Raw genomic sequence first — 12,498 nt, 5'->3', positions numbered from 1 at the left:
AAAAAAAAAAAAAAGGAGATCACAGAAGGAAAGAAATAAAGAAAAGCATTGACTTAATCAGAACATAGACATGAAGGCTGCTACACTGCCTCTGGACACCGCGTACCACTGACTCCCTCTGCAGTGTCATAATCCAGAGCCTCAGGTCTCTGACAGCACTGTGTGCTATCTCAAGGCTTCTCAGTCAGAAAACAAGAAGTGTCACATTGCTTCATGGGACTTGGATGGCTTTAGTTAGTGGCTTCTTCGGCCTCCCTCTGCACAGGGCTTCAGTTATTGGCTACTTAGGCTTCCCTCTGCATGGGGCATTCCCATTCCTACTTTTCTACCTTTTTTTCAGGTTGTAAAGAAGCTTCGTCACATGGGTGGTTTGAAAAAGAACCCTGGCCAATCACACAGTGGGGAGACTAAGTGTGGGCTCTTCTCTTTTTAAAATCATTTATCTCACATTTATCTGGGCTGGGATCTGTTCATGGTTTAACATAGTGGTTCTCACACTTTCTAAAGCTGAGACCCTTTAACACAGCTCCTCATGTTGTGGTGACCCCAACCATAACATTATTATTATTATTATTATTATTATTATTATTATTATTATTGGTTTTTCAAGACAGGGCTTCTCTGTGTAGCCCTGGCTGTCCTGGAACTCACTTTGTAGACCAGGCTTGCCCTCGAACTCAGAAATCCACCTGCCTCTGCCTCCTGAGTGCTGGGATTAAAGGCATGCACCACCACGCCCGGCATAACATTATTTTCATTGCTACCTCACAGCTGTCATTTTGGTGTTATGAAATCATAATATAAATATCTGATATGCAGGATGGTCTGAGGTGAGCCCTATAAAAAGGTTGTTTGACCCCCAAAGGGGTTGTGACCCACAGGTGGAGACCCATTGCCTCAGTCCATCTGTTTTGTGGGACCCTACAAAATAATGCATTTTATATATATATATATATATATATATATATATATATATAATAACTGACATGCCCAGCCCTTTCTCCATTCTCTCAGCAAATATAACCATTTCACCTTTTAGTGTGCGAGTGTGGCTAACTCAAGTGAGAATTCTAGTAAGGTCTGTTTGATAACTCACTATTATATACTGACTCGATACTAGCAGAAATGTCTAAATAGAAGACAAAGGTTTCATTTCCTAAAAGACATCTTTCAAACCTCTCCTCAAGTTCTGTTACCTGTGGTCAAGGTACATTCACAGGGGTGACAGTTGCCGGTTGATTTCAGTGATCGTCACAGGAGTACGTCTACACTGCAAGATGTAATTTCTAGCTATCCTTACATAAATGAACCACATGTGCATGATGTATGAACTGTCAAAACCCAAACATATGTGCTACCATACAATAACGTACAAATGTCCTCACAATAAGCATATTAAAATACCATGGTAATTTCAATTAACATAACAGAAAAATTAGCCGTAAGTTATACCTGGAGGCAGGATTATAGTGTAACAGACAAGATTCAGAATCTGTTTGTTGTTTGTTGAAACAGCCTTAGCCATACACGGCAGCAGATGAGTCCAGAGCTAGTACAGTCTACATGACAAGTTCCAGGACAGACAAAGTTACAGAGAGACGCTGTCTCAAAGGAAAAGAAAAGAGGGGAGGGGAGGGGAGGGGAGATTCACCCCCTTCCTGCCTCAGCCTCCCCAGCTGTACACCAACATGTACCAACAGATGAGATCATAACATAAATGAGCTGTTCAGAAAACATACAAAATTTCTTTGAAAAATAAGTAATTGTTTAATAATTATCATAAGATTATTAATATTTTGTTTGCTTTTTGTTTTTCCAAGACAGGGTTTTTCCATATATACCTGGTGTCAGGGAACTTGCTTTGAAGACCAGGCTGACCTTGAACTCAGAAATCCACCTGCCCCTGCCTCCCAAGTGCTGGGATTAAAGGCGAGCGCCACCACGGCACAGCAGAAGGAAGAATTCGTAGGGCTGAGCAACAAGATCACTTTCCTAAGATGCGTGAGGCCCTTGAAGTAATATCAGTACTGCAAAGGGAGAGAGGGAAAGAAAAAAGACAAAACTCCAAAAGCTTACGATCAATAGAATGATAAGGCATGAGGAAGGTGCAGAGCTGACATGTTAGGGACTCAGCAAAGCAGGTAGCAGGAACATCTGCAGCAAGCACAGGCAGTGGGATGACTGGAGTGGTGGGTAGGGATGGAGGCAAGCACAGGAAGCTATCCGGTAACCCGCAAAGCTCAGCTAAGCGCCTATAGGGGCAAACAGGAAATGCTCTGTGTTTAGGCTTGAATATGAGATATCCCCCACAAAGCTCATGTACAGTGCAGTATCGAGGCCTTTAAGTTAATATCCATGGGCTACTGGGAGGTCAGGGCTTTGGAGTGTGTCTGTGAAGGTTTGTTTGCCCCGCGCCCACCCCATCTCACCCCTGCTTCCTAGTGGCTTCAGGTCAGCAGCCTTCCTTCACCTGCTTTCCCACCAGGCTTCTTTCTGCCACAGGCCGGAAGAGCGGTGGAACCAGCCAGCCCAGACAGAGGCCTCAAAGCCATCAACCAACACACACCCTGCCTCCCTTAAAGTGTTGGCCAGGGACTTTTCCAAGGCATTGACAAGTGACTGCTACAGTATGGGCGAGTGTTGTCCTCAGGCTTCATGAACCACCTGCAGAACTTTCTGAAGATGCTGGGCTCCTCCCCCAGACACTCAGCATTGTCCAAGGGGAGCCCAATAATCTGGCCTTTCCCTGAGAGTCCATGTGTGCTCAGAACATGCTTAGGCAACACTGCCTCACGAGGCTGCCCTAAGAGGCCAGGAGAAGCACTCAGCGGATAGAGTGTGAGGATGTCGTTTGGAACCCCAGCACCCACATAAATGGTGAGCATATTTATCTCAGCACTCAGGAGGCAGAGACAGGAAATCTCTGAAGCAAGCTAGCCAGTTAGACTAGCCAAGTCACCAGGGCCAGCTTCAGTGAGAGGTTCTACTTGATCAAGGAAGACACTCAGGACCAACCTAATGCATCTACACATACCACATACATACATACCACATATACACACACCACACACTCACACACATACACCACACATACCACATACACACACCACACACACATCCCCCACATACCCACATACACTACACATACCACATACACACACCACACACATAAGCCACACATACATACACTACACCTACCACATACACACACCACACACATAAGCCACACATACATACACTACACCTACCACATACACACACCACACACATAAGCCACACATACCACACACACACACATACCACATACACACATACACTACACACCCCACATACCCACATACACTACACCTACCACATACACACACCACACACATAAGCCACACATACCACACACACACACATACCACATACACACATACACACATACACTACACACCCCACATACCCACATACACTACACATACCACATACACACACCATACACATAAGTCACACATACCACACACACACATACCACATACACTACACACACCACATACACACAAACCACACATATAAACCACACACATACACAAATACACACACCCACGAACCTCTCATGTACCCTATACATCCCACATACACACACCCCACATTCTGCTACAACAAACACACACACACATCAACCCCCCCACCCCCACACACACATCAGCCCCCCCACCCCCATACACATATCCCCCTCACCCCCACACACACACACGGGAGGAGGATGTGCAGACAGAGGGTGGAAGGGAGAGAGTCCTGAAAACAATGTACAAATCAACTGGTTGAAGAGACCTCTTTGGATCTATAAAAGTTCAGGCGAATAAAAATCAGCTCAGAGAGGCTGTAAAGGTGGCTCAGCGGTTGAGAGCACTCACAGCTCTTCCAGAGACCTGACTTCAGCTTCCAGAACTCATGTCCCATGGCTCACAAGTACCTCTAACTCCAGTGCCAGCCTCTGCAGTTACCTGCACTCAGGTGCACATTCCCACACGCAGACATGCACACCTACCTATAATTACAAATAACAGCAACAACAACGGTAATAAAATCTTTAAAAAGTCAGCTTAGAAAAATGGGTACAAGAAGAGTGGCACACATAAGGCACACTGAGAGTGTAGAGACGCTGGAAAGAGGGTTGTCTACACAATGTCAGCACGGCTGTCTACCCTCTATGAACACAGTTGTCTACACTCTGTCAGCCCGGTTGTCTACACTGTATGAACACAGCTTTCTACACTCTGTCAGCATGGCCATCGTCTACACTGTCAGCATGGCCATCTACACTGTACGCCCAGACCAAGCACTACCTTACCTGTAGCAGGAGAGGGAAGTTACTATGCAGAGAAACCGTCACAGCATCTCCATACAGTCTCCTCCTCACGTGGTCCTCACCCGCACTCCCTCCGCCAGACTGATACCCTAATAATGACTTCAACATGGTTTCAAATGGGTCCGCTGAAACAGACAGATTCGGGATTGCTATATTAAAATCATCATTCACAAGAGAAAATAATCAAAAGAAATTAGAGGTCAGCGGGGTAAAGGGGGCAGCACAGAGCACAGCAATCTTTCCACAACACTGTTAATATCTTTGTAAATCTGAACAGTTCAAGGGTCAATAAAAATGGGCAACACTGTCCTGATCCAGGATTCTGTTGTACTTGATCGATGCCTGCAAAAAAGGTCTGTGGACATGAGTACAATTTTTTAAAAAAAGATTTGGTTTCTTTCCTTTTTCTTTTTCTTTTCTTTCTTTTTCTTTCCTTTTTTCCTTTTCTTTTTTTCTTTTTTCTTTTTTTTCTTTTTTGGCCAGGGTATTTTGCCTGCATGTATGTCTGTGCACTACATGCATTCAGAAGCCAGAAAAAAAAAAAAGTGTTGCATTTCTAGGACTGGGGCTCAGGCAGTTGTGAGCTTCCATTGTGCTGGTAACTGAACCTGGGTCTCTCGGAAGTATTCTTGACGCCTGAGCCACACCCCACACACATACTAATTCTAAAGCAAAATGGATAATATTGTGTGTTGTTTTCAAGTGTTAGCTAACAAAATCAGCTGATGTCAGTTTCTCTTCTCTTTCTACTTCTTTAGTAACTGTATTGTACGTGGGCATGCACATATTATAAAAACAATTCAAACACACACACACACAAAATATAAAAAAGTTGAAATCCTAAATCCCCCTAACTGTTAACAATATAGGGACTTGCTGATTTGAGAAGTGAGCCCAGCAATTGCTACCTCTCTAGCCCTGTGGTGACAAGAGCATGCCACCGCACCTAGCTCTGGGGATCCAGCACAGGCCACATGCCTGTGCATCACACACTAGATCAACTGAATCTTCCCCCAGCCCTGAAATGCATTTTGATATGATGAATAAGGCGAGGATTAATTTTATCTGAATAGTGACTCAGTTTTCTCAGAAATATCCACAGCCTTTATCCTGTTACAGAAATGCAGTTTTCCTGTGTGTCTAGTTAAGCAGTTAGCATTCCATGAGTCTGATCCTGTCACCAAATGAGTTGAGTGTACCAGACTGTGTATGTGACATCTCAGCTATTTCTCTCACTAATATTCCTTCGGCTTCTCCTAGCTGCTCATGTCTGGTAACCTTCCAGATGGACTCCGAAACCCTAGTGTCTCATGTTCCCTCAGAAGAACCCTGGTGTAATTTACAATCGGAGTGAGTTATGCATATCTGTAAATTAAAGACAAAAATAACTTCATACCATTGTACCCTATTAAATGAAACAACAGAGACTTTAATACACACCTAACACACAGTTCAAAGCATTCGGCAAACATTAGCTACTCCTATCCAACAGCACTCTGTCTTTACAAACATTTAGGCTTCAGAGGTAGGGCTCAGCTGAAGAGAAAGAAAATGTTACTTACAAGTCTTATTGGGGTTGAAGTGCTGCTTCAGTACATCAATGGTGCCCAAGCTAACCACAAGACGCCTGCCAAACCAGAAAGAGACCACAGGCCCGTATCTTTCATGCAAATTAACCAGGAACTCATGCAAACTTCCACTGTTCACAATGTCTGGAAGATTACCATCTCTGACAAAAACAAAACAAAACAAACAAAAAAACCCAGGCATGTGATATAGTCAATGTAACCTGGAAAAATCAGAAAGCCATACGTAGCTGTCTCTGAGTTAACTGTGTAAACCGATGAAGATTCATAAACGTTAAATTACTGAAAAACCCCAAACTCCGTTAAATTCACTGCCCCACTGTTTCTGTAACTATATTGAGATGTGGATTTTTCTGAGGACTTAAGAGAATTCATGAAATTGTGTTGTGAAAACAACATAGGAACATGTGACATAATCCAGAACTACCCAAACAGTCACCAATCAGACAGCCACAGGCAGGCTCACAGCCCGAGGAAATCCTAGGATTGTTCCAGGTTTTATTCCCCCACCCTGCCCCCCTATCTTAATTCTATCTTATCTTCAGCTTTCTCTGAACAGGAAAGGGGAAGTAATAACTCAGTGTCTTTCCCCTCAGTTCGTAATGAAGGACAGGGTGTATTCGGAAGTACAAAAATTCAAATAAAACAAAACGAGTAATTTAAAAACATACAATAGGGCCAAGGCTGTACAGCACTTGCGTACCATGCTTTGAGGCCTCTGGTTCCATCCCCAGCATCATCAACAAAACAAAACAACAAACAAACAAACACCCCCCCCCCATTATAGTTTTGTTTTGATACCAAAAAAGAAGAAATGTCTCTACTTCATAAAACAAAACCAAACAAACATCCTTACTTTTCTTCAGTTGGAGTAAGCCCTGGAATTCCTGAAGCTTGCCGGGAAGCCTACATGGAAAAGAACAACAACAACAACAAAAGGGCTTAGGAGCATGTGATGAACTGTCACAGATCTTAAAAGCTCTACAAGTTCAACTAAGCCACCTCCAGGACGTTAAACAACTTTACAATTCAGCAGATTCTAAGGACTCACATCAAAACAAAACATCTACATCTTCATCAAAATATGAATATGGTTTCATAGTTTTGCACTGTCAAATTCTCAAAAGATATTCTGAGAATTTAAACTACTACCAGTTAACCATATCATGTATATCCTGTGTGTGTGCACGTGCATGCCCGCATGTTCGGTTACTGGTCCATGTATGTGAGTGTATGTGTACATGCATGTAGAGCCCAGAGATCAACACTGGTGTTGTCCTTGATTTTTGAAGCAAGATCTCTCACTTGGATGTTGAGCGCACTGATTATGCTAAGTTGGCCATTCAGAGAATTCCATATCCTGCTCTTCATGTGTGTGCTGGGGAACTCAAGACCATGCTTGCTTGGCAAGCACTTTACCAAATGAAACCCCATCTTTGCTCCCATATCAAGGCTGTTTTCTTGTTTCTATTGTTCTGAACTTTTATAAATGGTCCCAGAGCCCTGGCTACAAAAACAAAAACCAAAACCAAAAAACCGAACCATCATCTAGCTTATAATTCATTCATTTCTGAAATAAATGTGCTCTTTTTAGTCAAATAATAAAGTAAAGCTGGGCATGATAGCCCAGATGTGTAATTCCAGCACTGAGGAGATTGAAGGAAGATCTCATTCAAGGCTAGACAATACCACATAGCAATTCCCTGTCTCAAAAACCAAAGTCTCAGCTGCCAACTCCATGCAGGCCAAGGAATCAGGTAGGGGACATCACTCCAAAGGTGACTTGTCTATTGGACTTCAAACCAGGGACCCCTAACCCTAACACCGTTAGTGCACAGTCAATTCCAATGGCCTGCTCTGGGGGACCTACCAACTGCTTATGTTGTCACCGGCGAGATGTGTCAGGTGTGTGCTGCGGATAAGAGAGACCACCAGCCACCCCAGATCCCTCTCCCCCGTTGTGTCCCTGCACACACTCGTCATGAAATGGAAAAGCTTTTTGCATGGTGAAGGACACCATCATTCTGACAAAGTAGCACTTTACAGAATGGGCAAAGGCCTTTACCAACTACACCTCTGAGGGTTATTATCCAAACTATATAAAGGATTCAAAAAATTATATAAAGAAAACAAGTAATACAATTATAAAATGGGGTACAGATCTAAACAGAGAATTCTCCAGAGAGAAAACGGTCAAGAAAAACTAAAACAAAAACAAAACAAAACAAAAAATGAAAACAAAAACATTCCATGTCCTTAGTTATCAGAGAAATGAAAATCAAAACTACCTTGAGATTTCATCTTACACCTATCAGAATGGCTAAGATCAGTAAGATAAATGCTGGCCCGTGGTGATGAGGACTGGAAGTAAACGGAGTGCAAACCTGTACGGAAACCAATGTGAAGCTAGGAATCATTCTGCCTCAAGATCTGAAAGAAAATAAAACTTGAGACCTGTGATTCATGTAATTTATGTCAAATAGCCCAAAGAGTTGTTTGTGAGCTTTGAAACCTGGGGCTGAGAACATAGCAGAACAGGCCAGGACATGCCCGGGCAGGCCCATCGTTAAGACATTCCTGAGGCTGCTTGGCCATAAAGATAAAGAGAATGCAAAGACATGTCCAGACTGGCCCGGCACATCCTTATCTCCCGCCCTTCTGACATAGGTTAAATGTTAACCAGATGCTCTGCTGTTACCTCAATCTGCACGTACAGTTTGCTGATGTTTAAATGAACCAATCGTGTGAAACCGTGCCAATTCCTCCCCCAGCCCCAGACCCTTTTCTACAAAAACCCCTAGCTTTCAAGCCTCATGGCCGACAACCGCTGTCTCCTGTGTGAGATACATGTTGGCCCAGAGCTCTGTCATTAAACTACCTCATGTGTTTGCATCAAGATGGTTTCTCATGATTCTTTGGGTGCACACCTACTCGGGATACGAGTGGGGGTTTCCCTACTAGGTTCTTTCGATCTAGCTGTACTCCCACAGAGACGTGCTCAGACATGCTCACTTGCTGCTCTATTCAGAACAGCCAGAAACTGGAAACAGCCTACATCACTGTCAACAATAAATGGATAAAAAAAGTGCTACATTTACACAATGGACTATTACTCAGACATTAAGAGTCTAAAATCGGCTCATCCTCTGCCACAGCACTCCATACCCAAATACTGCCAGGAGACTGCTGGTTTCCTAGGAGTGCACACACCTGTGAGCACAGGTAAGACCACCACTTATGCTCAGAGGAACCTGCTTGGAGCCCTCAGGACTGAGGAGCATCCTGGGACAGGATCCTTCGGGTTTCTGTCTGCACCAGGAGCTGATCCTGTACCACAGTGCTCCATACCCAAATACCCAAATACCTCCCAGGGGAGCCGAAATATCTGAGAGCACATGTGAGACCGCCACATCTGCTCAAATTCCTGGCCCAAGAGGGACCCACCCAGGACCATCAAGACGCAGGAACCAAGGAACAGCTGGGGACAGGATCCTTCTGTTTTCCATCTGCACTCTGGAGCTGACCCTCTGCCACAGCGCTCAATACCCAAATTCCTCCCGGAGAGAACTGACACATAGGCTTGTTGGAGGGACAAGCCACAGTCAGAGACAACAAGACCAGCTAACACCAGAGATAACCAGTTAGTGAGAAGCAAGGGCAAGAACATAAGCAACAGAAACCAAGGCTACTTGGCATCATCAGAACCCAGTTCTTGAACCACAGCGAGCCCTGGATACCCCAACACACCAGAAAAGCAAACCTCTGATTTAAAATCACATCTCATGATGGTGATAAAGGACTTCAAGAAGGACATAAATAACTCCCTTAAAGAAATACAGGAGAACACAGGTAAACAGCTAGAAGCCCTTAAAGAGGAAACACAAAAATCTCTTTGAAAATTACAAGAAAACACAATCAAACAGGTGAAGGAAATGAACAAAACCATCCAAGATCTAAAAATAGAAATAGATACAATAAAGAAATTACAAAGGGAGGTAGAAATTACTCTGGAGATAGAAAACCTAGGAAAGAGATCAGGAATCATAGATGCAAGCATCACCAACAGAATACAAGAGATAGAAGAGAGAATCTCAGGGGCAGAAGATACCATAGAAAACATTGACACAACAGNCAAAGAAAATGCAAAACGCAAAAAACTCCCAACCCAAAACATACAGGAAATCCAGGACACAATGACAAGACCAAACCTAAGGATAATAGGTATAGAAGAGAGTGAAGATTCCCAACTTAAAGGGCCAGTAAATATCTTCAACAAAATTATAGAAGAAAACTTCCCTAACCTAAAGAAAGAGATGCCCATGAACATACAAGAAGCCTACAGAACTCCAAATAGACTGGACCAGAAAAGAAATTCCTCCTGTCACATAATAGTCAAAACACAAATGCACTAAACAAAGAAAGAATATTAAAAGCAGTAAGGGAAAAAGGTCAAGTAACATATAAAGGCAGACCTATCAGAATTACACCAGACTTCTCACCAGAGACTATGAAAGCTAGAAGATCCTGAGCAGATGTCATACAGACCCTAAGAGAACACAAATGCCAGCCCAGGCTACTAAGCCCAGCAAAACTCTCAATTACCATAGAAGGAGAAACCAAGATATTCCATGACAAAAACAAATGTACACAATGTCTGTCCATAAATCCAGCCGAACAAAGGATAATAGATGAAAAACTCCAACACAAGGAGGGAAACTACACCCTAGAAAAAGCAAGAAAGTAACCTTTCAACAAACCCCAAAGAAGATAGCCGCACAAATATAAAAATAACATCAAAAATAACAGGAAGCAACAGTCACTATTCCTTAATATCTCTTAACATCAATGGACTCAATTCCCCAATAAAAAGCCATAGACTAACAGACTGGATATGTAAACAGGACCCAATATTTTGCTGCTTACAGGAAACCTACCTCAGTGACAAAGACAGACACCACCTCAGAGTAAAAGGCTGGAAAACAATTTTCCAAGCAAATGGTCCCACGAAACAAGCTGGAGTAGCCATTCTAATATCGAATAAAATCAACTTTCAACCAAAAGTTATCAAAAAGGACAAGGAGGGGCACTTCATACTCATCAAAGGAAAATTCTAACAAGATGAACTCTCGATTCTGAACATCTATGCTCCAAATGCAAGGGCATTCACATTTTTATAAGAAACTTTACTAAAGCTCAAAGGCTCAAGTCCTTGATGAGAATTCTTTGCAGACTGCTGTGCCCTGGCTCTGCACAATCTCTGGTGTAGAGAAGACAGCTATCCTGTAAAAGATGTCCCTTGGGAGAACTTTGTGATTACCATGACTGGGTCTAAAGCTCTCATGTACTATTTTGGACAGAAGCTGGGCCTCTCAGAGGTGGTCTTTGAATATATTCCTTGTTCATCCCTGCATCTACGTTTGTGCTTTAAAAGAAATTCATTGTCAGGGAGGAAAGAGAGAAGGAAGTAAAGAGGAAGAGGAATTTTATATATACATACATACACACACACATACACACACATATATATTCATACACACACATATATATGCATATATACACACATATATATACATGTATGTATATATTATACACATACATATATATTTTTTCACAAAGAAGTAAAATATCAAAAATATATAATCCTTTGCTTTCCTTTTGTATTTTTATTTATGTGTATGTATCTGTGATTTAGATACATGTGGATACCTTCTGAGGCCAGAGAAGGAGTATGGTAGTCAAGAAGTATAGTTATGAGAAGTTATGAATCACTTAACATGGGTGCAGCAAACCAAACTCATGTTCTCAGCAAGAACTGTAAATGCTCTTAATGACTGAGCCATCTCTTCAACCCTCTGAATTAATACTTTGCTGATTATATACACCTAATTAGAAAGTGTGCCCTATTCTTTAGAAAGGAAAGTTTATATTCTTTGATGTTTACTTCCTTGTAAGTTTCGAAAATTTCATTCATTAAAACCATTTGGGCCTATATGTTGTATATGTGCTCATAAAAGTAAAAAAAAAAGAGAGAGAGAGAGAGAGTTTGAAATCATGAAATTCGTAAGTAAATGGATGAAACTAGAAAAAAAAATTGTCCTGAGTAAGGTAATGCAGACCCAGAAAGACAAATATGGTATGAATTTTCTTATATGTTGATGTTAGCTGTTACATTTTCAATAAGCAAGCTACAATCCTTTGACCCAAAGGATTGTTAGGTGCAGAGTAAGGGACTAGGGGGGGGGAGGGAGGGCTCTCTCTAGGAAGGGGAAATAGAATAGATTGTTATGGATGGGTGGGGGAGACTGCAATAGGAGGATCAAACAGGGAGGGAGAAGAGAAAGGGGCCAAGGGAGGGACTAGGAGGAGAAAAGCTAAAATTAAGGGTCATTTGAGGTGTCATATGGAAACCTAAATCAGTACTAAAAGCATCCTAAAATACATACATATAGGAAAGTAATTTAAAACAAATCTCAAAGTAACAGAGGAGGCAGCATTCTAGCTTGCCATCTCTCATCACCAAATGAAGCTTCCAGTACCAGAATGGGTTATATCTACTTG

General features: G+C 42.4%; 1 protein-coding gene across 1 annotated transcript in view; it reads right to left on the bottom strand.

Annotated features, from left to right (window-relative positions):
- The window catches only part of LOC110299600 (cytochrome P450 20A1), a 47,158-nt gene that overhangs the window by 31,132 nt on the left and 3,528 nt on the right, over window positions 1-12,498 (bottom strand). The window contains exons 2-4 of the mRNA XM_021169317.2: window positions 6,797-6,846; window positions 5,917-6,083; window positions 4,337-4,479 (exon numbers count right to left, since the gene is read on the bottom strand). Of these exons, the coding sequence (XP_021024976.1) occupies window positions 4,337-4,479; window positions 5,917-6,083; window positions 6,797-6,846 (360 nt within the window). The remainder of the gene's footprint in view (window positions 1-4,336; window positions 4,480-5,916; window positions 6,084-6,796; window positions 6,847-12,498) is intronic.

The sequence above is a fragment of the Mus caroli genome, chromosome 1 (genome assembly GCF_900094665.2).
Source record: "Mus caroli chromosome 1, CAROLI_EIJ_v1.1, whole genome shotgun sequence".
Lineage (NCBI taxonomy): Eukaryota > Metazoa > Chordata > Mammalia > Rodentia > Muridae > Mus > Mus caroli.
This window is presented reverse-complemented; position numbering and strand designations above follow the sequence as displayed.